Source organism: Emys orbicularis, chromosome 23 (genome assembly GCF_028017835.1).
Source record: "Emys orbicularis isolate rEmyOrb1 chromosome 23, rEmyOrb1.hap1, whole genome shotgun sequence".
Lineage (NCBI taxonomy): Eukaryota > Metazoa > Chordata > Testudines > Emydidae > Emys > Emys orbicularis.
In genome coordinates, this window is record NC_088705.1 from 6,159,043 (window position 1) to 6,185,089 (window position 26,047).

Consider the following 26,047-nt stretch of genomic DNA (forward strand, 5'->3'; position numbering starts at 1 on the left):
GCTTCTCCTGGTGGGGGAGCACTCAGGGGTCCCGTTTTCCAGTTTCTCTCTGCAACCAGCAGGGCTAGAAACTTACTTAGTTTTTTAAACGGAAGCTGAGATTCTCGGGGAATCACCTGACTCCGGGAGCTGGGGCTTTAAGGTAAAATAGCAAAGATCCCGAGGCTTGCAACTGAATCAGGAGAGATGGCAACACTAGCAGCCAAAGCCTGGTCTTATATTAAGCGTGCACAGAGCTTACAGCTGGCTTCTGCTGTCTGAGCTGCTGGGAGCTTGGGGCCCAATTTTATCAAGCTCCCTGCTAGCCTGGGCTTTGATCCTACATAACCTGCAGCCTTGATCCTATCTAACCCGCTGGGAGCCCTCACCTTGGTTATCTGATGTGCAGGGAACCCAGGTATTTTGTACCTTTATCCTGGTAAAGATTTGGGAAGCAACAAACAGATCATTTCTCCCCACATCTTGCAAACAACCAGCACCCCAGCTCCCGCCTTTTCCCAGCCAGGTGTGATGCTATGTGACTGACAGCTGTCAATCTGCTTGGGAAGGGAACACCCCCGACTTGCATCTCCCTCTGGTCTCTTAGGGCCAGACCCTGAAAGGTATTTGGGCACTTAACTCCCAGATGGTGCCTAAATACCTTTGCGGCTCTGGGTGATAGCTCCCAAGCTCTGCATCAGTAGCTCTGATGAATCAACCACCTTCTGGGGTGGCTTCCATGGCAAGAAACACAAAAGGGAAGGGAATCTGTCCTCTGCCCACAGCACTTAGGACAGAGCCATTCGTTAAATCTCCCCCTCTCCCTCTGGGCGATGCCCTTGCTCGTGAGTTTCCAGAGCAGAGTCCCTTTTGCTAGCTGGGCGACCGGCTGGTCGGTGTTTCACGCTGTCCTGCACAGGGGCGCAGAGGATGCATGGTGTCTCCTGCAGAGCTGTGCATGCAAGTCTGGCGAGGGATTATGGGGGATCGTTCCTGGAGAGTGGAACTAGCTGACAGCTCCCCTGGAGGGTAGGTCGCTGCCTTAGCTCCCTTGTCCCCCCTACTCGTGCATCCACTGGTGTTAGCCGCACGTAGCATTTTATGAGGCTGCAGTGGGGCTTATCTGGAGAGCCTCTGCTGGCCACCTGAGTGGCTGCCCTAAAGGAGGACGTCTCATGGCGGCACTGTGGCCCATGCCATGCTGATGACCCGAAGCAAGCACCGGTGCAGGTGGCAGGTGGCGGTGTGGCCTGGGTGTCCTCAGGCTGGTTGCATCTCATCCTCGGGCTGGGCAAAGCTGGGAAAGCTCCGTTCCAGGGTCTCCTGGCAGCCACCAATTCACTAGCCCCCATGGCAAGTCCCACTTGCCTGTGTTCGGAAGCCCTGCTGCCACGCACCTGCCAGTGGCCTGGGGCCCGAGGTGAGATCATGGCGACGCTAGTGTCCCTCAGGGTTCATGTCCCCCTCTGAGCTCTTAGCGCAGCCCTAGGAACGAGGCTGTGGGCCAGGAGGTGCCCGTGTCCACTCCGGACCCTGCCTTCCTCACGTCCCGTCCTTCTCTCTCCCTGCCTGGCCCCTGCAGCTCCGGGGACGTCGGCCCAGAGATGAGGCTGCTGTGGACTCTCCCGACCCTCTGGTTGTTGGCAGCAGAGGATCTCTCTGCCCACGGGGCCCGGACCCGCAGAGAGCTGGCACCGGGCTTGCACGAGCGGGGGATCCGTGACGCCGGAGGCTCGTACTGTGAGAGGAGCGATGCCTGCTGCGCCGGCAGGGACGACGCCTGCACCGTGCCTTACCTGGATACCATCTGCTACTGCGACCTCTTCTGCAACCGCACTGTCTCCGACTGCTGCCCTGACTTCTGGGAGTACTGCCTGGGCATCCCACCCCCCGTGCCTGTGCACAAAGGTAGGTGGGGCAGACCCCCTCCAGCAGCTCGCTCTGGCCTGGCCCAGGGCCTCTGGGTATCCCCATGGGGTCAGCAGCAATGCAAGCACCATCCCTCACATCCACACAGCTCCCACCCGTCCGCCTGCCCCAGAGCGACCCCATAGCTCAGTCCCCAGGGCCTGTTCAGCGCTTGGCTTCTCCACCGAGGCTGCCAATGACAGACCAATTGTTCCGGTGGAGTTTGTGTAGGTCAAACTAGGCTGGGACCCACCCTCGCCACCCAGACATCTATCGAATGGGGATAACGTGTGGTCCCACCTGCTGCAGGATTTGAACCTGCAATCTCAGTGTTCCTGGCCCTTAATGACCCCCGCCCTTCTATTCTCCTGTGGAGTCAACAGCAATTCCACTCAACAGGGCCTCTGTTCCCTCTCCTGCCCACTTGGCTGCTGTCCAGCAGCCATCCCCCTGTCCCCATCCATAAGGGGATCACCCCAGGGTCAAACCCCCAGACACGGGGAGGCGTCTCCCTGCGCCCCCTGCTGGTTTGCTTGGCACCGGGCTGCCTTTGGAGCCTTCCCAGGGGACGTTGCCAGTCATCGGTCTCTCCCTTATCGCAGATCCTACTTAAGATGTGATCATTTCCTTGGCAGCTGCGAGAGCTCAGCCCAACAGCGGCTGGGAATGTGTGTACTTCACACGCGTCATAGCGGCTTTTCTCTGGCCCTGGGCTGCGGGGTAGGGGAGGGGGGGGCTGCCAGCAGCCTTTCCTAGAGCTCTGCCCGCCTCTTGAGCGAAGAGTCGTAACCCCAGAGGTGCCAGGCGCTGGAAAACTCATGGGCCGGGAAGAGAGACCTCGGATCCTGCTCCTGGGCAAACCCAGTCCTGGCATAAGAGATGTAAATGCCACTGGAGACAATGGAGGTTTGGCTTCCTAATGCCCAGTCTGACTTTGCCCTGGGGGGTAACTGAGAGCAGAATTTGGCCCAGTACATTCCAGTTCCATTTCTAGGAACATAGAGGCTCAGCTGGTGTAAATCAGTGTAAATGCACTGGCACCCGGGTGACTTCCACCAGTGGAGAATCTGGCCCACATTAGTTATTGACCGTTCCTTAGCACCCTTCGTCTGAAGGCCCCGCAGTGCAGGACAGCTTGTGGGCTGTATTCTGTGCGCCGTTACGCCAGAGTAAATCCAGATAATGCCTTTGCCTTCAGCGGACTCACTCCAGAACATCGCATGGTGCAACTGGACACAGAATCTGACCCTAGGTAGATAAATGGGTCCCTTTGCCTGGGGCTGAAATGTGGCAGCTATCGCCTAGCAACGCTGCCCGGCCAGCTGGGATGGGGGAGTGAACGAGATGATGGTGTCTGCTTTGACCCTGCCAGGGGAATTCCAGGATAAGGAGCTGGGCTGGAATTTGGCCAGTTCCATGCGTAACATCCCTACGCTTGAAAATGGGACCTTTCATTGTCCGGTGCTCAGGGCCTTGCGTTGATGCTGCTGTCACTGAGATCAGAACCTGATCAGTCAAGATCATGGTCCTCAGAGCCGCGTATGTTTCACTGTCAAGTTAACCCTGACATACTTTGCTGGGGAGACTGCATCCGCTGGGCTGTGTGTCCCTCCCTCTGATGCGTGTCACAAAACTCTTTCTAAGAAGCCATTGAGGAACCAGCCGGCGTATAAAGATGAATAAAGCTTTTGTAACTGGGGCCTTTATCGGAAATGTTTCCAATCCACAGGGGCGTGGGCGAGTCTGTCGCATGATCTCACCCTGTGAACGCCACTCTCTGGGAATGACTCCTGCCCTCCCCACCGCAGGGTCCCACGGTTGTGGCATAAACCACCGAGCGCTCTTTACTCCATCCCAATCAGGGGGCCAGTGTGCACCCTTTTCGGAGTCGCGGAGGGGTTGGCCTGAGAGGGGGCTCTGCGGCGGCCACGCTGGGACATGAGGGTCCCATGCTGGGAGTGTGGGGAGCCGGCCCCTAAGCCAGGGGGCAGGTTCTGATCTGTTACGCCGGTGGGAATCCGGAACTATTCTGGATTTACACCTGTGCAGCTGAGAGCAAAGCCTCCCCCTCCTCCCCCCCGGTGACTGAGCTGTGGGGAGCAATGAGGAAAGCCTGGGCGCGTTTACATCAGAGGGTGCAGGGCATGAATCACACCTGGGACACGCTTCGCTTGTCTGGCACCGAACCCAAAACCGCACAAACAGCCTCCCCTGCACCACGAACCAATAAATCAGAGGGTGATAAGTCACCCCCACCCCCCCGTCTCCAATTGCACTTTGTCCAGCTGCCTTTGCACACCTCCTGGCTGGGAGCCAGCAAGGGGAGGAGTGAGTTAAAGGCCGGCAGGGCAGATCAGTTCAGTTCCAGCAGCAGCTGCATAACTGCACAGCCTACTGGCCCCCGGGATAGTTGGAAGGACCCGGCTCCTCCTCCCATGAGTCAGAATTAAACCCTTTCATGTCCTGAGACGCAAGAGCTGTGCCCTCTGGTACAGCTCAGGTAGGCCTGGAAAACCTGTCTGAGATTGGCTGTGATACAGAGGGGTGCAGAATATTTCCAAGGCAGACCCCAAACCGTTCTAAATGGGCAGGGGGATTAGTTTGGAAGGGTGGGCCAGGGGTTCGGGTGCTCACTTGGGATCAGTTCCCTGCTCTGCCACAGACTCCCTGTGTGACCCTGGGCGACTCACTTAGTCTCTTTGTGACCACGGCTCCTTATTCTGCGTGGGCTGGTGGTATGGCTTATGGTCCTGGTGTTGCTCCTTTGAAGTCAATGGAAAGATTCCCACGGACTGTATGGGGAGTTGCTTTGTGGTAGCAGTGATCTAACTAGTCTCACGTGTACCCCTGTAGAACAGTTCCTCACCGTGGTCTGTTCTTCACCTCTCTCCTGTCCAGGTTGTGATCGTGGTGGACACAAGTACCCAACCGGAGCCACCTACAGAGAAAACTGCAACCTCTGGTGAGTGCATTGGCTTCTGATCAGGGGTCTTGCTGACGCCAGGCGTTGCTAATTATTTCCCGAGCTGCTAATGAGCTGTTTGCCATCAGCTAAGTCAGATGACTCAGGTTTCTCTTTAAACCATTCAAAATGTATTTTTCCTTAGCGGAACCCCGTCCCCAAGATTTCCGCCTCGTCCCCTGACAGAGAGATCTCACAAGGCTCCCAGTGTGCTCAGCGGGAGACCCATCGCTTGTAAAATGAGACTGCATAGAGCATCAGAAAATGTGTTGTAGGGGCCATCTGCACTGGCAGGAGAGTGGGGCCAGAGGCATGACCTGTCACAGATTCCAGCGTTCTCTGATGCCAATCCACGGGGGTTTGCTGGCGCTGAAATTTGGGTGCCAGTCTCCTTGGGAACTGCCAGCTTTTCCCTGGCCTGCAATGGAACGGCACGGGCTGCCCAGAATTTCCACGGCAGAGCCATAACGCAGCCGTGGGGTTTCTGGAAACTGGGCCTGCATGTTTAATGTCCCACAGTGAATCCTTCGACTTGCCCAGTGTTAAATTGGTGATGAAATCCCAGATTGGGTCAGTTTCGGGTTCATCACTGTTTCCTGCAGAGGTGTCACCGAGACCAAATTCTGCCCTGATAACCCCACTGTGGCTTAGAAATGTAGGTCTGGAAGGGACCTCAAGAGGTGATCTAGTCAAACCCCCCAGGCTGCAGCCCCAGCACAGGCAATGGTTTGCCTCCCTTTATGAATGCTGGCTACGGTTGCATCACGAATGAACCTCCTTTCTCAGCGGCATGCTGAGAGCTGATTCCAGTCTTTACAGCCCTTTCCAAAGTATCTCTGGAATCCTAGAAATCGAGATGGGAAAGACAGATTGGGCTGTTATGCCTCTCCATGTGCAAAGAGCAAACAGATGATTTAGGTGTGAATGGCATTTATTTTAGATGAGGAGAACAACGGAGAACAAAAGAAGTCTCTATGAGAGAGCGCAGTGTGCGCGCGCATGTGTCGCCTAACAGTCTGTACTGAACTGAGCACAAAATGGCTGCCCACCTCTACAGAGAGCAGGAGCCCTATAGATTTAAAGGTGCAGGATACAGAAAACGAAGGCATAAAAGCATCAGAGCTAAATACATTGAACCTTACCGTAGATCAGGGATATCCCTGCATGCTAATAATGGGCTGGATGCTTGTCTCAGTTACACTGGTGTGAATCCGGAGTCACTCCACAGATTTATACAGACGTTAGTGCAGCACCTTGTAATCAGCTGGTAGGAAGCTCACCCGCGAGACCAGCACCTGTCTGAGACCATGCAGCCCAGCATTGAGTTGGGAGGATACCGAGTGTATGACAATCACAGCAGAGCATCTCCCCCCCCTGCTCCCTGCCCCCCAGCCACAATTGGCTGTCTCAGGAGCCAACTCTCCCTGGTGTTTTATCAGCAGGAATGCGGGGGTGGGATGCACTCAGTGTTGAAGCAAACTCTTCCCTGACCAGTTCCCAAGCTCCTGGGGCTGCAGGGGTCAGACCCTGCCCAGGGCGGGGGCTTTAATAAGGGCTCAAGGTTCCGAAGATTAACCGGCCGCCTTTCCTGCAGAAGGGGAAGTGTCTTCCAGCAGGGCTGGGCCTTTGGGGGCTGAACGCTCCTCCTGCCAAAATATTCCCAGTCCTGACCCCACGTCGGACTTAATAAGCAATTCCCCTTTCAGCTCTTACTCCAGATGCATCTGCATCTTGTGTGACCCCCAGCTACTCCCACTCAGTTATCTCTCCCCTGTCCTACTAGACCCCCCAGGCAGATCCAGCCCTGCATTGGCCCAGAGTTAGAGGCCATTAGGTCTCTCTCCAGCCATAAGGAGCCCCCTGCTGCTCCCCCTCCCAGCCACCAGCACAGCAGCATGCTAGGGCAGGTAGGAAGGGCCACTGGTGACCTGGTATGGTTGCCGTAAGGGGCTGCTCTAACTTACACAAGGGGCCGCTCCAGCCCCGAGAGCGGCCTAGAGGCTAGGAGGCAGAGGTGGTGTGAACGTCTGTGAAACCTCTGTTTACTTCCTGCCACGGGACTGCTGGGCACATTGCACTTTACACACGACCCCTCCTCCCCCCCCCCCCCATTTTTAACAGGGCCTGCTCTGCTCCTTGATTTAGTTCCTGAGAGCGATGCAGTGTCTGCACCCGGGGCAGTTCCCCGGGCTGGGATCCACCCTGTGGATTGCAGCGGGGCGAGATCCTCTCCCCAGGGGTTAATAACAAGATGCTCCAGCAGTCCGGGCACCACCGTGTGTGTGGAGACCAAACAGCAAGGAGGGGGGAGCGAAGGGCTTGGAAAGCATCTGGGAGGCCGTGGAATTTGAACTCTGGCTTTTTCCATTACCTCATGGGCGCAAGGCAGCGGTGCGATCGCCAGGCAGAGGGGAGGGAAGATTCCCCCGGGGTTATAACACACACAAGGAATGTTGGGCCTGAGAGAGGAGCCTGCGACCCCTGGCCCCAGGGGAGGCTATCATGGTTGTTCCTGTTTCGGGTGAGCCCTTTCCACCCTGAACAGTGATGTGCTTCCCTCCCAGCTGGGCTGTGGGCCCACCTAGACCCACGTGGACTGTCGGGACGTGGCTGGGGCGTTTGGCGGGAGTGGGGTGGGAAGGGTTAATTGGATGTGACTGTCTTGCTTTTCTATAGTCCCATCCATGCAAGGATCTGAAATCGCTTAATAAAAGGGTCATCAGTGAAGTGATCCCCTCCTCCCCAGAGTCTTATCTCCATTTCAGACGGGAAACTGAGGCTCCGGGAGGGCAGCTTGCACAGCAAGTCAGTGTCAGAGCCAGGAATGGAACCCTGGAGTCCTGAGGCCCTGGCTGCTGCTTTCAGTGCTAGCGAGTGCAGCGGGGCAGCCAGTTGCTGATGAGTTGGGGTGGGGCGAATTCATGTACCCCAGGACCAGGGGAGAGGAGCGGCCCGGGGCGTGGGCAGTCACATTCCGCCCTGTGCCCCTGTCGCCCGGCACAGATGCTGCCACCCTCCCGGCAGCCCTTCCGGGAGCAGAAATGCTTCTCAGCCCTCACAGCTCTGCTGCCTGGGGCCTCGGGGCAGGGAGGGGCATCTCCTGTGATCCCTGGGGAGGGATGGCCGGTTACTCTTCAAACCGCTGATGGTTTCTAGCAGGTTATAAACTGTCCCCTCCCTCCGCCTGGTTGCTGCGAGCTCCATTGAGCCGGGGGGCAGGATGAGGGGCACACAGCTCTCCATTGGTCCTGGGCAGCTGGCTGTGGGGGGGCAGGGGGGATATCTCCTCTCCCCCACCCCGGCTGCGTTCCCACCCTCTCTCCTCTGTGGGGTGGCGGCGAGGATGTCACTATCCACACCCCAGTGGAACACCTGCCTCCATCTGCCCAGCGGCACCCGCCCAGACTGGCCAGGCAGCCCCGTGCACCCAGCGGCGGGAGCCTGGCAGCAGGGTTGCAGGGGCACCGGACATCCAATGCCCCCCAGAGGGGCAGTCGTCCCCTGCTGGGAGGAGGGCAGGCGAGATCTCCCACTCAGCGTCCCGGGGAGGGAAGGGTTAAGGCTGGGCCCGGGTCTGCCGGCTCAGCTCTGTCTATCCTCGGAGAGTCCTGCCGGCAGCTCCTTCGCCTTAAAAGGAAGCGCAGCCTCTCTGGGCTGGAAAAGGAGCAAAAACCAGCGGGGCTCTTGGAGAAAATACCGAGCATTGCTTGGAGCTTGGTTAATGCTGGAGAAGGCTTGTGTGAGCTCCCCGTGGGCGCCAGGGGACTGGAGGTGCTGGACTGGTGTGTGGGGGGGATGGGTTTCGTTCGGTGCCTATGGGAGTGAAGGAGCTCAGGGGCCTGCTTCATGCTCCCCACCCCCCAGCTCTCCACAGCTCTGCTGCTGCACCCTGATCCAGAGCTGCAGCCTCCCCCCCCCCCCCCCCCCCCCGCCCCAGCCCCGCGGATCCCCTGCCGCGTGGGGCACAGGACACTTGCTGGGCTGAACTAGAGTCAGCGGTGGCTGCTCTGTAACTTGGAGTCTTGCAGTCAAATCTGAGGATTTCAGTGACTCAGCCAGAGGCGCTGGGCCTGCTGCAGGAGCCAGTGGGCGACTCGGTTCTGCAGCCTGTGCCGTGCAGGAGGTCAGAGATGATCAGGATGGTTCCTTCAGGCCTGAAACTCTCTGAGCAGGGCCTGATCTTCCTTTCCTCCCCAGCTCTTCTAATGCATCCCAGGCCTGGTCTCCACAGAGACGTGATATCAGGGTGACTATGTCAGGGAGGGGGGTGAAAAACCCACACCCTGGAGCTCCGTAGATGCAGCCAGGGCGGTGGAAGAATGGTGCCTTTGATGGGGAAGGCGGGATGGAGAAACCCCTTCTGTCGCTGCCGTCTGCGCCGCGGGGATACAGCGTTATGTCGCTGCCGAACCCGTAACGCAGACATGGGCTGGCTAGGTTTCCCCGAAGGTTTAGTACAGACTCTCTCGTGTTCCCTGGTTTTAACACAGGCTGCTGAACTAATGGAAAGACAGCAATAGCTGCTCTGAACCTTCCCCCAGCTCCAGAGTTTGTTGATGTTTGCAAAAGCCCGACTAACTTTCAGCCTCATTAGTTTTCATCCCATGCTCCTTTGCCCTTCCAAGCTCCAGCAGGGACCAGCAGGGGAACAGGTCACAGTCTCATGCCAAGGACTGATTTCAAGGGCTTTCTGGCTCAGTTTCGCAGACCCACGTGGCTCCAAAGGTGCAGAGAAGTGAGTTTAGTTTCTTCTCTGAAGGCAGCATCCAACCCTTTAAGTGCTGGCAGGGCTAGCTCTACTGTTTTTGCCGCCCCAAGCAGCATGCCGAATTGCTGCCGTGGACGGCGGGGGCTGTCCATGTGCCGTTAGGGCAGCACGCGCGTTTCCGCGGCGGCGGCAATTCGGTGGCAGCTTCTGTCTTCAGCCGGAAGACAGAAGCTGCCGAATTGCCGCCACGGGCAGCTGAACATAGAAGCTGCCACCGAATTGCCGCCGCCGCGGAAACGCATGTGCTGCCCTAACGGCACCTGGACTGCCCCCGCCGTCCGCGGCGGCAATTCGGCGCGCTACTCGGGGCGGCAAAAACACACGGAGTGCCGCCCCTTGCAGATTGCCGCCCCAAGCACCTGCTTGGAATGCTGGTGCCTGGAGCTGGCCCTGAGTGCTGGCTTGCAAACGGAGCAGAGCGTAGGCAGATGGGCTGCTGGGGGTGGGTTGTGGGAAGGCACAGGAGCGGAGGCCGATAGCTGAATCACAACTCTGGAGCAACAATGGATGCAGCTCCCCTCAAGATCCAGTATTGGCTGCCACCTGGGGTAGCTCCCCCAACTTGTGCCGTGGGCAATGCGTGGCTGAGGTGGCTTTGGGTGCAGCCGGGGAATGAGTGAGAGGGAACGACTGGTCCCGGCCTCACACGACGGATCTCTAGCATAGGCAGACATGTAGCGGTTCCGTCCCGCGCCGTTGGCAAGGCCTTGTCCCACAGTTCCCCAGCTGGACCTGCTTCCCTGGCTGACCCTTCCCTTATCTCCTTCTCTTCCCAGCACCTGCAGCGGGAACGGGAAGTGGGACTGTGAGCAGCACGCCTGCCTCATCGATGGCGAGATGATTGATGCCATCAACAGAGGGAATTATGGGTAAGAGCCCTTTGCCGGGTGGGCGGGGAGAACGGTTTGCCATGGCCTTCGAAAGCCTGAAGGTTGGAGGTGTCGCCGTTCCACTGCGGGTCCACGGGGCAGCCCGATGCTCTGAGAAACCTGCAAAATGCTGGGCCGGGTTCGCTGTGAGTGTTTGGGTCCTGGTAGCTCCGAGAGCCCCCAGCTGAGATCACGGCCCCATTGTGCTCGGCGCTGTACAGACACCCAGCGAGAGAGAGCGCCGGCCCCACAGAGCTTACAGTCTATACCGACAAGCCGGACGCAAGGCGGGAGGAAGGAAGAGTTCATTACAGAGGGAGAAACGCTGGGCAAGCGAGGGTTAACATTCTGTCCTGTGCCTCCAAGCCTGCTTTTAGTAAATGAAAAGTCCTGACAACCGTTCTGAGAACGTTTTCGGTATCAGTGGCCCCCCAAAAAGGCAGCACGTTTGGTGGGGGTTGTTTTTTTTGCGAAAAAAGAAAAATTCCACCCACCGACCAATTTTGAATGAAAATTTTCGGTTTAGAAAAAAGGGCCGTTTCTGGTTAGAAAAATGTCGTCCCGCTCTAGGGTACAGCCCCTGCGCCCCACTGCCTTGGCACATCAGGGCCAGGGCGGGGGATGGAACCTCTCCTGAGACATGTGAGCGTCTGGTAGCCAAACCCTTCCCTTAAAATGCTGTTAGACGCCCCTTAGCATCTAGAGAGCACGGATGGATTTGCGGTTAAGGCACTGGCCGGACACCTGGGTTCCGTACCAACCACTGCTGTAGACCACTAGAGTGACCTTGGGCAAGTCCCTTAGCCTGTCTGTGGCTCCATTCCCCATCTGTACACTGGGGATACTAGCACCGCCCTCCCCTGCCTCCCCGGGAGTGAGAGAGTGAATGTATTAAAATGCTGATGCCACAGTAATGGGGCCCAGATAAGGGCCTAGGACGGCGTGGCTAAGTCCCCTCTCCGTGTCAGGGACCAAACCAAAGCCCTGGACTCAATGTGACCGTCTCTGGAACGGGCCACGCTGACCTTGGCGGGGAGGAATCCGGCGCTGACCCTTCTCAAGCCCTGAGGTGGCCAGACGTGGGCCCTGCAGCCCAGGCCCATCTCTGTGTTAAACACCCGCATGCCCCCAACTAGCACTTCCAGGGGGTGGAGCTGGTCAACACCCTACAGCTTCAGGCTGAGCCGTCCACGCCTGGGGTCGTGAGTGTGTCGGGGGTGCTTTGCTCTCTAATCGGACCTGCGCCTGTCCCTCGCTAGCTGGAGAGCCGCCAACTACAGCCATTTCTGGGGGATGACGCTGGACGAAGGGATCCACTACCGGCTGGGGACCATCAAACCACCCCCCACGGTCATGCACATGAACGAGCTGCAGGTGAGTCTGTCTTGCCTGGCCCAGGCCTTCAATAGGGTGGGGGTTGGGTTTAGTTCCTGTCCACTTGAGACTAACTCTCCCATCCCAGCCTGCAGCTGGGATTTGATCCCTGTGGGGGGCATTATCCCCATTCTACAGATGAGCACTGAGGCACGGGGCAGATTAAGTGACCAGACCAAGGTCATACTGGGTGTCTGTGCCTGAGCTGGGAATTGGCCCAGTCCAGCACTGACCTTCCTTCCTATCCTGGCAGGGCCTTCCCCCTTGTGCTGGAAATGGCTCCACGCTTTGGCTCAGGGCTGCTGCTCTCTGCCGTTGATTATTGCCGAGCTGCGGACGCTCCGGGCTGTCCCGATTCGATTTCACACACCGGCAGCCTTTCGCCGCACAGCCTTCCAGGGCAAGTTCCTGAGCTGGGGCTAACGCCCGTGAGGATCCACGTGGCGGGGAGCACTATCAGGGCCTGCCTGCCCACAATGCTCATCGGCGTGCGGACGTGCCCAGAAGCGTGCTGCTCACCCCCAGGCAGTGATGCTAGCACACACATGGGATCAGGGACTGGGGTCGTGTGCTTCTGTCCGGAACCCCAGGAGGCAGGGCAGCCGCCGGCTATGGGCCAGTCACTGCCCAGTTACGGCGGCCTCCTTTGAAAGCTGGCTCAGGCTGCGGGCAGGGGAAAGGGGCGTGTTCTCTGGAGGAGGCCGCAGTCTACCCCAGGGAACCCCCAGGCCAAGGGTACAAAGCCACGTTGGATTTTTTTGGAAGACTGAAGTGGGCCGATACTCCCAGGCCTGTAGTGGAGGCTCCGTGGGGGTCTCATTAGGCCTGTTCGTCTGGAAACCCCAGCTCAGTAGCTTCAGCCTTGCGATCCCTGGATTCTTTTCCTTTCCTTCCCCTGTTTGTTTCCCATCGGAAAGCGAGGTCCGCGCCGGCCCCCGGGCCCCTGCTGTGCCGCTGCTGAGTCTGCAAAGCCAGCCTGCTGCACGGTGCATTACCCCGGACGCAGTCTGTCCCTAAAGGCTCCTGCCAGAACAAACACGCGGGCAGGGGCTGCCAGGGCACGGCACTGACGTCGCCCGGGCTCTGCTCCCGTCCAGTTTCCCGCGGAAGGTGGCCCCTGCCGGTGCGTGTGGAAAAGCGACGGGGCGCTGCTCAGACTCATTCTGTTCCAAGCACGTTCTTGGAGAGCAAGACGCTGTTTTTCCAGTGGGGGCTGGGGGGGGAAGTCAGCTGGCTCGGCCGGGCAGGAAACCCAGGCTGTCAGCGGATGGGACAGGTCGTTATTCCAGCTTGAGCTATTGTTTGCCTGCTGCTTTTTTTTTTTTTTTGTCTCTTGGCGCTTCTGCTTGACCCGGGACTCGGGGGTGGTCTAAGCCAGGGCAGGAAGAGGTGTGAATGGGGGGAAAGGCCAGATTTCATTTTGCTTTCCCATTTTTGGGGATTCCCTGTACTCATCTGAGCCAGGCGCGGGGGCTGCGTCCAATCGGGTGGGGGCTGCCCCTGCCCGACACATGTTGCCATGACATGGGGGCGGCAAAGATCGGGGTGGTCAGGAGGTAGCATGCTCAGATTCCATTAACAACCTCAGGGCAGCATCCCCAACAGCGCCTCCTGGTGGTGACAGCAGGCAGCAGTGCAGCAACCCCATGCCAGGCCAGGCTGCGGGTAGCACCCTGGCCAAGTGTGCTAGGCGGTTGATCCGCACCCTACCCTGCTCTCGCTGAACAGAGCTAGTGCTTTAGAGGCCTGTACTTTGGGGTCAGAGACCTTGGGTGCGATCCTGGCTGGGAACTCTCTTGCTGCATTGCAGGGATGGGGCAAGTCTGTACAGTCGAGGCGTTTACACCATTCTCCTTCACCTCCACACCTTGCCGGCTGGTGGCCTCTTTCCCCCAAGGAAGGAAGGCCAGACCAGAGCCCTGAAATAGTCTTGTGCTGACCCCAGTCCCAGCAGTTCATATTTATCCCTCCTCCCGCTGGGAACCTTGTAATCATCAAGGTGCGGAGGATGGAAAGAAGGGTCCCTGTTGTTATGGCCTGGCTTTGTTTTTCTTGGAGTGCCCCTATCGTTGGCGTGAGATCGCTCAGGAGAGAACATAGCGCAAACATCAATGCGCCTTCCCCTCTGAGCTTGGCAGCAAGGGCGGACCACGGTCCGAGGCCGCAGTGTCCTTCACTCCCTGACCATGTGTATTTTTAGAGACGTTTCCTGATCACACATAAATGCTCCGCATTTGAATTGCATCCGCCCCGGTGCATGGCTGGCGGCCGGCCGGGGGCTGGGCAGCGTTGCCCAGGAAGGACTCCCTGAATTCACTCCAAAATGAAAGGCAGCCATTTGTTCTGCAATTGGAGGGTTGCAATTCAGCCAGGTTTAAAGAAAGCCTGTTGTTGTTCCAGTAGCCCAAGAAGCCGGCACCAGAGCTCAGGGCGCCCTGGTGCGCACACCCAGGGGAAGACAGCCCTGCCCCAAGGCGCTGGCAGTCTCACTAGACAAGACAGAGGAAGGATTCGTATCCCCGGTTTGCAGTTGGGGAACAGAGCTGCAGAGGGTGAACATTTCCAAAGAACCCAAGTCAATTAGGAGCCCAAAGCCCATTGACTTCCAAAGAAACTTAGGCTCTTACATGCCTGTCCCTTTTGAAGAAGGGACTTAGGCACTTTGAAAACTTACCCAAGCCAATGGGAGTTAGGCACCTACATACCTCTGAGCCTAAGTGACTGGCGCAGAGTCAGTGGCAAAGCCAGGAACTGGCCCAGAGCTCCCAAGCCCCAACCCAGTGCCTTTACCATAAGCCCATCTTCAGTTTAACACCCACCAAGTGGGTCGGGGTTGATTGCCTGCTTTGGGGAGGTTTGGATCCTGCAGGAGGCTTTTGGCGGGAGGGTGGGGGGGAAGCAAAGGTTCCTGGGGAAAGGGGAAGAGGCCAGGCTCTCAGCTGGCCCTGGGGTATCGTCTCTAGAAGGGCTCCTCTCTTGAATGCAGCCTGGAACTCCAGCCGCCCTCGGCCGTGGTGTCCCTGGTGCTCTGGCACTGAGCCCCTGTGGCCCGCTGAGGCTCCCTGTCTCTGCCTCTGCAGATGAGCATGGACACCAACGAGCGGCTCCCCAGCCATTTCAACGCAGCTGACAAGTGGCCCGGGTTGGTCCTCGAGCCCCTGGACCAGGGCAATTGCGCCGGCTCCTGGGCTTTCTCCACGGCAGGTAAGGCGCCCGTCGGGCAGCAGTGCTGGGCAGCATGCTCCGGCAGGAGGTGGCCGGTGCAGAGAGAAGGAGCCCTCTGTACCCGCTCACTGGAAGACCCCTGCCACTCCCTCCCCTTGCTGCCATGGTTCTGCCCATTGGCGTGGTGCATAGAACGGGCCCGTCCTTCGTGCCAAGTCCCAGCTCGGGCCCCTGGGGCTGAGGCTGATTGGCTGGGGGAAGGGAGAAGAGTTGTATCTGCTACGTTAGGAACCTCCTAACCACGTGAGTTTCCTCCAAGCGGTGGCATCGGACAGGATCTCCATCCATTCCATGGGGCACATGACGCCCGCCCTGTCCCCCCAGAACCTGATCTCGTGCGACACCCGGAACCAGCAGGGCTGCAGCGGGGGCCGGATCGACCGGGCCTGGTGGTATCTGCGCAGGAGAGGGTGAGTGTGGTACAAAGGGTGGAAGGGCGTCAGCAGAGCTTTGGGCAGGGGAGGGAGCCCCGGAGTGGGGCAGCGGGGGAGGAGGCTGCAGGGCAGAGGTGGAATGAATCAGCCGAGCTATGTCTGGGAGTTCAGGGCTCAGAGAGTGGGGGGCGGTGTGTATGGTGGAGGGCAGGGGGGCTGTGGGGCACTGGCAAAGCTGCAGGTGGAGAGGGAAGCCCAGGGCTGGAACAGCAGAAGAGCGATGGGTTGGGATCGAGGGGCATTGGCAAAACCAGGGGGGGAGAGAGAGGGCAGGACTTGTTGCACTGTGCCCAGGAACAGGCTGGCATTGCCCAGAGAATGATCCATCCCCTGGCACGGTCGCCTCCAATCTGAGACGGAGCCAGCATTGGTCAAGCCATCCTGGAGCTGCACTGGGTGTCCCAGCCCTCCCCAGCCCATCGTCCCTGTGCCGGGGGCTGGCGCTTTGTCCCACCTGCCGCTGTGCAGCCCTCTCTTACCCCCCACTCTTGCCTCCCAGGGTGGTGACAGACAGCTGCTACCCCTTCACCAGCCGGGAGAAGGACAGCGCCCCCGCAGGCCGGCCCTGCATGATGCAAAGTCGCTCCACGGGCAGAGGGAAGAGACAAGCCACCCAGCAGTGCCCTAACCCCCAGACCCACTCCAACGAGATCTACCAGTCGACCCCCGCCTACCGCCTCTCCTCCAGCGTAAGTGCCGCTGCCCCGCCCGGAGCCCTCTGCGGGCGGAGGCCAGCCCCCAAGGGGTTAACGCTGGCTGGACCTGGGCTGGCCCAGTCCCACTCGCTCAGGGACAGCAGGCTCCAATCGGGAGGGCATTGGAGGGGTGGGGTGAGGGCTGTGCGGAGATTAAAGCCCAGGGTCTCCCAGCTGCCACCACCTCCTGGTCCGGGTGTGACCCAGCCCTGCTCTGTGTTTGCAGGAGAAGGAGATCATGAAAGAGCTGATGGAGAATGGGCCCGTGCAAGGTAAGGGATGTGCCAGCTGGACTGGACCCACCCACCACCTGCCGCAGGGAATCCCCTCCCCGTCCGACTCCGGCACAGACCCCGCTACCCGTCCAGCCCCAGGGAGCCCCCTCCCTCTCCCACAGACCCTGTTACTAGTCCCTGGCTAGTGCAGAGGAGGGGGGCTAGGGGGTTGGCTTCCATTTGGGCTGCTCCTTCCCCCCCCGGGAGTGGGGTAAAGGGGGCATGCCCCTCTGTTGCTATCCCTGGCCGCATCCGGCGCCCGTCTCCAGGACCTCGGGGTGGAGCTGGCAGGGGAGACATTAGCCTCAAGTGCTGGGCTTCGAGGATCCCATCAGGGCTTAGGCACAGAGCAGCTCAGTGACGCCAGGGGGCTGTGCGTGCCGGATGGCTGAAAAATAGGGGACTTTCCTGGTGGAAACGTGGGTTAGGCAGCCGCTCAGCAGGGTTTTGATGTCTAAATGTTGGGCGTAGGTGCTTTGTGAATCCAGCCCTCAGGTGCTGTGGTGGGGAGCGTGGTGTGAGAACCTGTGTGGAATAGAATAGACTGGCCCTTTCGGCATGGGCTAGTGTCCTGAGTGTTAGCTGCCAGAGGCCACACTTAATACTGTGTGCTTCCCAATGGGACAGCAAATGGGGCCCGTTCCTGATTCAGGGAGCAGGATCCCATCATGTAGAAAGAGGGGGCAAGAATTAGACGCAGCCTGGGTTGGGTCTAGGGCAAGGACCATCTCTTTGTACTGTGTTTGTACAGCTCCTAGCACAACGCGGTCCTGGTCTGTGACTCAGGGCCCCACAATTGTCCCACAATACAAATTATAATAAATAACAATAGAGAAGGCCAAATCCAAGATGATGCCCAGGTTATGGGCCTGAGCGACCTATTAGTAATCATGTTCATTAAGGGCTAGCCAAAATCCCATTGTTCCAGGCAGCGTACAGACACAAAGCAGCAGGCTTGCGGCATTTTGTCTTTGCAAGTGTTCATTTCAACATTTACCAAAAAAATGGTCCGTCAGTATTTCAATCTGTGGTGAGTCCGTTTCATGGAATATACCAAAGGCCCTTTGTTTACAGTTTTTATTTTTCTTTACAATTTCCCAGGCCTGTACTAGTTTTTATTACAAACATTTTAAAAAAGGATAAAACATCAGTGCCAAAAAATTAACTTCACAGTTTTCTGGGTAAATACCAGGATTAATATTGGAAGCTGGGGGGACAGAAACAGCAGCAAATTGAGAAAAGTAAGAGTACTGAAAGTAAAAGCTGCTGCATACTGTGGTTTAGTTCATGAATTGCACATTAATGGTTCACACGCACTCCGTGGTCTTACTTTAACAGCCTCCCGGGTACACTTTGTCTAACTTATTACAACCTAAACACAACTCTGCTGGACTGGATTTTCTTAACATCATTGTTTTTTTCCTGTATTTGAGTGGTCCAAAATTCGGGTGAAACTCACTAAAAACCCAATACGAGCTTTTGTAAAACCCGGGACATTTTCAGTAAAATTCAGTAAAAAGTGAAAACCAAGGGCCTCACGTGTCCCGCCCAGCTAGCTAGTGGCCTCCCCTCCCCATCTCAGCACCACAGGATACCCACATGCTCCACGCTCCCTTTGGCAGGCAGGGCGAGGCTGGTGAATGTTTAACAAGCTGTGTGATTGGTAAAGCCGCAGTTAAGCTGATTAATGGTCTCTGGTGCTGGGGCACCCATCCTGCTCTCTCGTCACAAATGGGGGCTGCGCGTCGCTAGGACCGTGTTCAGTTATTAACTGCAGGGAGCTGATCTCAAATTCCCATTGGTTTGATTTTTAATCGGCGTGATAATAAATTTTGTAAAAGCTCCCTCGGCAGGAGTAGTCCAAAGGGGAGGGAGAAATCCTGCTCGAAAACCCAGCTGTGTTCACCCCATCTGCACTAGACTTCCCTATATGTTCAGCCTGGCTGACTTTCCATTTAAACCAAACAACAAAGAACAAAAGTCAAGTCTGCTTGGGGGAGAGAGAGCACAGTGTGCGCGTCTCTGCCCGAGCATGCTGCATTAACTCCACCTCTCACAAAATGGCTCAGGAAATTTAAAGGTGCAGTACACACAACCTCCCTCCACCAAGGTAATTACCGATACCAGAGGGGCAGAGGATAGAGGGGCATCACCCGGGAAAGAAATCTGGCTTGAAGGGGGCACCATGGGCCCTGCTCACCCAGATGATGTGTAGCTGTCCCCTCACCCCATGGTGACACTGCTCTTTCCTCCCTGTCTGCAGCCATCATGGAGGTTCACGAGGATTTCTTCGTGTACAAGAGTGGAGTCTATCGGCACACGCCGGTGATGGCTGGGAAGCCGGAGCACCACCGGAGACACGGCACCCACTCAGTGAAAATCACAGGGTAAGGAGGGTCTTTCGTGCCGTAGCAATTTTGTGTCTGCGCCCTCGTGCCAGAGGTGTCTGGCAGGGTCATGTGGGTGTTTGAGAAGGTGTCGGGGAGGGAGATGGGGGCGTGGAATTAGTGGGGTGTCGAGGACGGGTCAGGCGTTTGCAAGGGCCGTCGGGGCGGTGTGCGGGCGGGCGTGCGCACTGAGGCCAGAGTGAGGGGGTGTTGGTGGGAGGCTGTTGGCTGGCTGGGTGTATCGGGGGAGGTGTCACACCGAGACACTAGGCTGTTTGCTGAAGGGGCAGGGCGCTGTGTATTTGGAGTGGGGGGCCATGGTGAGTGGCATTGAACATGTGCCAGGCCGGCACCCTCCCTGGAATGAGGAACCAAAGTACATTGGGGGGCCCTGCGGGGAGGGCAGAGGCCGGAGGAAGGATGGCAGCCAGACAGGGCCACTCCCCTCTGGAGGGAGGAGGTTGAGAGTTTTTCCTCTGGCGGTGTCCCGGGGGTGGGCAGCTCATCTCTGGGAGCCACTGGACTCTGTGGGGTGGGGGCTGCATGGCAGAACAGTCTCCCAAGAGACCCCCTGCCTGAGCCAGCCTGCCCAGTGCCCCTCTCCCCCCTCCCCGCAGGCCTACAGGAGAGACAGGGCCAAAGAACCAGCCCCAGTGTGGGCCAGCGCTTGTTGTCGCAGGACGAATTGCAGCCCAGCGTTTCCAGCAGCCTGGTCCGGCCCTGGTGCCCCCCCCCCCCCCCCGGTGCCCTCTGGGCCAGTTCAAGCCAAGAGGAGAAACAAATACGTTTCCTTTGCTTTAAGAAAAACCCAGGCTGGGTTTCGTTCTCGTGAGAGCAGGAGGCTGCCAAAGCCTGGCACAGGCTGGAATAGTTGTACCAGCCTGCCCTGCCCTCTGCTCTTCCCGTCCTGGGGCCCCGCGTGCAGCTCTGCTGGTGCCCCTCAACCCCGATCCGCAGCCCCGCTGCTCTTCCACCCCTGAGCTTCTGCGCTGAGTGCAGCGCGCCAGGCTGCGGGGCTCGGTTGCAGGCCGGGTGTTGGGTTTGTGCTTAGAAGCAGCCGGGGCTGCAGCTGTGAAAAGCTGGTGCAGCCTGGGAGGCTGAGACCGGGATCCTGCCCCTATGGCAGTTAATGGCAAAAGGCCCCTTGGCCCCTCGTGGTGCAGGATCGGGGCTGGAGCGATGGTCAGAGGGGCAAGGGGTATGGAATAACTCCAGCATGCCCTGCGCCCGGGGAAGCATCCCGGGCTGTACGGACGCTGGTACCTGTGTGGTGGGTGCTGTATGCGCTGACAGCCCTGTTTTCACCTGCCTTGTTCTCACTATTACCCCGAATGATTGTCCCCTCCATTGGCACCATCCGCCCGTGTCCCCAGGATGGCACAGACGGCCCAGCTGGGAGCACGTCCCGCCCTCACTCCTGGTCCTGCCTGAGCCCTCCACTGAGTCAGTTCTAGGCGCTGCTAGTGGGAAAAGCTCCCTCGGTCTGCGAAGGCATTTTCCCTGCGGTGGAGGAAGGGAGTTCCCCTTCCTTGGGCTGGAGAGGAAGCGTGTGTGTGGGGAGAGATGAAAGGAGGGGGAAGCGGGTCCCGTGCTTTGGGCCCAGCCTGCGGTGAGTCACGCTCCGGCGCTTTGCGTCGCTCAAAGAGGAGTGGGTCGAACCCCAGGTTTGCACCGATCGAGCCGCTGGGGACGCAGAGATCAGACGAACCACACTGGAGGCCGGCTGTGCCCTCCGGAGGAGGGCGGTGTGGTCTATAGCGCCCCCTAGTGATGGGGCTCATACTGGGACACCCACTACTGCCGCTAGCTAGCTGAGCTCCCCTGCAGCCCTGCTGGGCTACTGCCTGCTGGTCAGGCACCTCCTTCTGGGGAAGGCAGCGGCAAATGGGATGGGTTCGGGCTGGGGAGAGGACAGCAGCCCAGCATGGCCGGGAGGCGGGGATGCAGCCGGCTCAGACTGTCCGATACCAGGCGGGGTGAGCAGTGGGGGGCGGAGGGGTTGGAGCAGGGGTGAGGGGCTGGCAGGAAGGAGGGTAGCATGGGGGTCAAGAGAGGGCGGTATTTAAAGTTTATGCTGCAGGAGCACTGAGGTGAGATCTGAGCCCCGTTGTGCCAGGCGCAGCCGGAGGGGGAGCCGGTCCAAGCAGCCAAAGGAAGGATTATGCCCCCATTTCACAGGTGGGGAACCGAGGCTCTGAGAGACTAAGGGACGTGGCCAAGGTCGCACAGGGAGTCTGTAGCATCAAACCCTTAGCCGCAGACCTTCCAGGGAGGATTGTTAAGCTGTGCGACAGGCGCCCCAGGGACATGCAGAACAAGACTGGGCTGAGCCCTGGGGACAGTGGAATGTCCTGTTTCTAGCAGGGTTTGGTCCAGCTCAGCAGGTAGAGCCACGAATAGCATGTCAGCCTCCGCCACCCGCTTGGGGCGCTGCCAGGCAGACACGAAGGACACAAGCCTGCTGTGTTTCCACCTCTGGGTAGCTGCCCCGGCTTGCTGGCTTCCTGGGCCCACAAGCCGCTTGGCTCGGGTTTGGGCTGACGTGCTGCTGCCACGGGGTGACTTGGCCCCTGACACCGGGGAGCTTGGAATGAGCTCTTGGAAATGTTCCAGGTCCCTTTCCCGCCGGGTCTGCCCGGATCTGGCTGGTTTCTTGCAGGTAGGCCAGGCAGCGGGGCCAAACGGTTGCAGGGTGTGGGCCGATAGCCACGCCCCTACAGCCACAATTAGACCCCTCAACCAAAGCAAATCTGGTTCCTGCAGCTCCTTCAGCACCCTGGAACTCAGCTGCTGCCCGAGCAGGATAAAGGCAGCTGCACCTCTTCTGGCCCAGCTGCAGTGCCAAGGGGGCATGAGAGACCCAAGGTGGAGAGGGTTAATGCAGCCACCTTTCCTCTTTGGAGTGGACAGAGTGAAGGGTAAATGAACCTGTATCAGCTAGGCCAGGGCCAGCAATGGGGGCTGCAGATAAGGGTTGAGGTGCATTGGCACACTTGGCTGCAGGACTGGAGTAGCAGGAAGGTTGTGGGTTGCGGTTGGAGGGGGTGTGAGCCTGGGGCTTGGATAGTAATGTGGTGGGCTGTGGGTTGGGCATGAGGGGCACCGGCAGAGCTGTGCGGGGCCCAGGACTGGAGCAGCAGGCAGGGGGCTGGGAGTGAGGGGCACCGGCAGAGCTGTGCGGGGCCCAGGACTGGAGCAGCAGGGGCAGGGGGCTGGGAGTGGGGGGCACCAGCCGAGCTGTGCGGGGCCCAGGACTGGACGGGCAGGGGCAGGGGGCTGGGAGTGGGGGGCACCGGCAGAGCTGTGCGGGGCCCAGGACTGGAGCGGCAGGGGGCTGGGAGTGGGGGGCACCAGCCGAGCTGTGCGGGGCCCAGGACTGGAGCAGCAGGGGCAGGGGGCTGGGAGTGAGGGGCCCTGGCAGAGCTGTGCGGGGCCCAGGACTGGAGCAGCAGGGGCAGGGGGCTGGGTGTGAGGGGCACCGGCAGAGCTGAGCAGGGCCCAGGACTGGAGCAGCAGGGACAGGGGGCTGCGAGTGAGGGGCACCGGCCGAGCTGTGCGGGGCCCAGGACTGGAGCAGCAGGGGCAGGGGGCTGGGAGTGAGGGGCACCGGCAGAGCTGTGCGGGGCCCAGGACTGGAGCAGCAGGGGCAGGGGGCTGGGAGTGAGGGGCACCGGCAGAGCTGTGCGGGGCCCAGGACTGGAGCAGCAGGGGCAGGGGGCTGGGTGTGAGGGGCACCGGCAGAGCTGAGCAGGGCCCAGGACTGGAGCAGCAGGGACAGGGGGCTGGGAGTGAGGGGCACCAGCAGAGCTGTGCGGGGCCCAGGACTGGAGCAGCAGGGGCAGGGGGCTGGGAGTGGGGGGCACCGGCCGAGCTGTGCGGGGCCCAAGACTGGAGCAGCAGGGGCAGGGGGCTGGGAGTGGGGGGCACCAGCAGAGCTGTGCGGGGCTCAGGACTGGACGGGCAGGGGGCTGGGAGTGGGGGGCACCGGCAGAGCTGAGCAGGGCCCAGGACTGGAGCAGCAGGCAGGGGGCTGGGAGTGGGGGGCACCGGCAGAGCTGTGCGGGGCCCAGGACTGGAGCAGCAGGCAGGGGGCTGGGAGTGGGGGGCACCGGCAGAGCTGTGCGGGGCCCAGGACTGGAGCAGCAGGGGGCTGGGAGTGGGGGGCACCGGCAGAGCTGAGCAGGGCCCAGGACTGGAGCAGCAGGGGCAGGGGGCTGGGAGTGGGGGGCACCGGCCGAGCTGTGCGGGGCCCAGGACTGGAGCAGCACAGGCAGGGGGCTGGGAGTGGGGGGCACCGGCAGAGCTGTGCGGGGCCCAGGACTGGAGCAGCACGGGCAGGGGGCTGGGAGTGAGAGGCACCGGCAGAGCTGTGCGGGGCCCAGGACTGGAGCAGCAGTGGCAGGGGGCTGGGAGTGAGGGGCACCGGCAGAGCTGTGCGGGGCCCAGGACTGGAGCAGCAGGGGCAGGGGGCTGCGAGTGAGAGGCACCGGCAGAGCTGTGCGGGGCCCAGGACTGGAGCAGCAGTGGCAGGGGGCTGGGAGTGAGGGGCACCGGCAGAGCTGTGCGGGGCCCAGGACTGGAGCAGCAGGGGCAGGGGGCTGCGAGTGAGAGGCACCGGCAGAGCTGTGCGGGGCCCAGGACTGGAGCAGCAGGGGCAGGGGGCTGCGAGTGAGAGGCACCGGCAGAGCTGTGCGGGGCCCAGGACTGGAGCAGCAGGGGCAGGGGGCTGGGAGTGAGGGGCACCGGCAGAGCTGTGCGGGGCCCAGGACTGGAGCAGCACGGGCAGGGGGCTGGGAGTGAGGGGAACTGGCAGAGCTGTGCGGGGCTCAGGACTGGACGGGCAGGGGGCTGGGAGTGAGGGGCACCGGCCGAGCTGTGTAGGGGAAGGTTGCCCAGCACTTGCCCCCTCTGTTCCTGGTTCTCACATCCCTTAGCACTTGACTCCCCCTCCCCACTGCTAACTCTGCCTGGCCGGGCTCCAGGAGCGAGCTTGGCCCTTGGGCTGGAGCCGTGACCTCAGGGCTCCATGCCATCTCCGCGAGCCAGGAAACCGGCAAAGCTAAACAAACCCCTGGCCCCAGGACCCCTCCAGCCTGCGACCCAAACCGGTGAAATGACAGTAAACTGAGTGTTGCTGTGGTTACCGGTTCCAACACCAGAAGCAAAACAGTCCCCGAGGCAACAGCCCGGCTGGGGACTGAAGGAAAAACCTGAAGTCCTGAGCAAGCCCCGAGCAGGCAAGTGAGGAGCAGGCGGCTCCTTCTCCCTTGTGTTCTCTCCATCTGCTCACGGGAGAGTCGCGGAAACGAACCAGCCGGCCAGGTCCTGAGCCCAGCCCCAGGGAGCGGAGTGGAGCGGCGCCAGGTTTCCACGCAGTTTGGAACCACGACCGAGCGCGTGATGGGAGAGGGGGGCTCCTGAGTGGGGTCACCTCTGGCTCGCCCTGGGACACAAGGCAAGGGTTGGACGGCTCCAGGGGACTGGGCCAAGTCTTCATTCCCCCCCCTTGGGTTTGCTCAAGGGTGGAGCACATGAAAAGGGAGGACTCAGATGAGCTGGATCCGCTGGGGCTGGGGCTGTGAGGCTCCAAGCCTGACCCAGAACCAGACCCCCGCCTCTAACCATCTGTTCCTTTCGATCCTGCCGCAGGTGGGGAGAAGAGAGGACGCCCCAGGGGCAGACTCAGAAGTACTGGGTGAGTGTTGCGTGGCAATGAAACACCCCTGCACTGGGGGCTGCGTGGGTAGGGTGGAGAGTGGTGGGAGGGTTAGCGTCCCACCGGTGCTGCGCGGCTTCCTGAGTCCTGGTGACGCTGCAGAGGTGCCATCAACCCCCCCAGGCCATGTGCCCTCAGCATGGGGGCACTCCTCAAGCTACCGTCCTGAGGCTGGCTGCAGATCTCACCCGTGGGCAGGGGGTTTTGTTGTGTCCTGGGGCACTAGAAGCCAGACATGGGCACGCTAAGGCTCAGGATTGAGATCAGGAGCCAGCAGCTCGATTCAGCGTGTGACTGGGCTGCGGGTCTCCCCAGGACAGACCAGCGAGGCCCAGCTGGCTCGGGCTGCGGCTGGCGCAGAACCGGAGATGGAGCCATTGCGGGGCAGCCTCTTCCGTTGTTCCAAACTTTGGGTCAGAACCAGGGAAGGGAAGGGGTGCTTTCCAGGGCACTGCTGCGTGCATGTGCGGCTGGCTGGCTGTGTGCGTCTGTCTGTCTGTGTGTGCACGCGTCTGTCTGGCTGGCTGTATGCGTGCGTCTGGCTGGCTGTGTCCTTGTACACACGTGCTACACACAGACTCGGCTGCTAACGTCTTTTAACGTCTTTTTCTGGCCTCCCTGCAGGTGGCTGCAAACTCCTGGGGCAAGCACTGGGGAGAGGGCGGCTACTTCCGCATCGCCCGGGGCGCCAACGAGTGCGAGATCGAGACCTTCGTGGTGGGCGTCTGGGGCCGCGTCAGCATGGAGGACATGCGGCGCCGGAAGTGAGCCAGCCGGGTGGCCCCGCATGGCACGGGGAGGCCGTTCCTCCCACAGCCCCGACGTGCTCCATGAAGCCCAAGTGTGATCTGGACCCAGCCACAGGCACCTGCAGCAGACTCTGGCTCCGTTGCTACCCCCAAGGGACCTCGAAGGATCCCCGGCCGGCCACCGTCCTCTCCCAGGACTACGTAGGGCTCTGGGAGGCCTGGCACCCCGGGGGCCTGGGAGGATCCCTGAGGACTCATGGAGCTGCCACCAAGGAATGTCTTCACAGCACGGGCCTCACCCTCTCCTGGTAACGGACCCTCGGCCCTGACCAGTCCCTAGCTGGAGACGTGCTGGGACCCCCAGGCCTGGTCCCCTCTGGGATGCGCTTTAGTGAGGACAGGGCCCTGTTTACACTACTCTAGTGGGGTTTGGGGCTGCGGCTTCTGCTGTGGGGCTGGGGTGTCTTGGGCCCCGCCGTGTGGAAATCAGATTGGTCTGTCACCCCACCCTTTTGGGAACCCTGCCCCCGCCTTCGGGGCCCCCATTGTCCCAGCCCCGCCACCCATCGCTGGGCTTTTCCCCAGAGATACGGAGGGGGCCCTAGGGCTTCCTGGACCCCCAGCTCTCCGGAGACCAACCTGTAGTTAACCCTTTCATTTCCCCGGGGGCAAGCTGCCTGGCCCTTGTGCAGAGCTCACGGGGTGC

The 26,047-nt window shown here is 60.1% G+C and overlaps 1 protein-coding gene across 1 annotated transcript; it reads left to right on the top strand.

The window, feature by feature from the left end:
• Nucleotides 1-1,583: 1,583 nt before the first annotated feature.
• TINAGL1 (tubulointerstitial nephritis antigen like 1) lies at nucleotides 1,584-25,360 on the top strand. Its single transcript, XM_065421784.1, has 11 exons — nucleotides 1,584-1,887; nucleotides 4,786-4,849; nucleotides 10,394-10,486; nucleotides 11,746-11,860; nucleotides 14,941-15,064; nucleotides 15,345-15,495; nucleotides 16,019-16,208; nucleotides 16,441-16,486; nucleotides 18,753-18,876; nucleotides 24,526-24,571; nucleotides 25,217-25,360. Exons 1-11 carry the CDS (start codon nucleotides 1,584-1,586, stop codon nucleotides 25,358-25,360), a joined length of 1,401 nt encoding a protein of 466 aa, XP_065277856.1.
• Nucleotides 25,361-26,047: the final 687 nt, after the last annotated feature.

Bases quoted from the DNA above. Each gene is read 5' to 3' on its own strand.
- TINAGL1 (XM_065421784.1), top strand. From the start codon at position 1,584: ATGAGGCTGCTGTGGACTCTCCCGACCCTCTGGTTGTTGGCAGCAGAG. The intron at 15,065-15,344 runs GTAAGGCGCCCG...GTTTCCTCCAAG, and splicing joins CTGGGCTTTCTCCACGGCAG to CGGTGGCATCGGACAGGATC. The intron at 15,496-16,018 runs GTGAGTGTGGTA...CTTGCCTCCCAG, and splicing joins TGGTATCTGCGCAGGAGAGG to GGTGGTGACAGACAGCTGCT.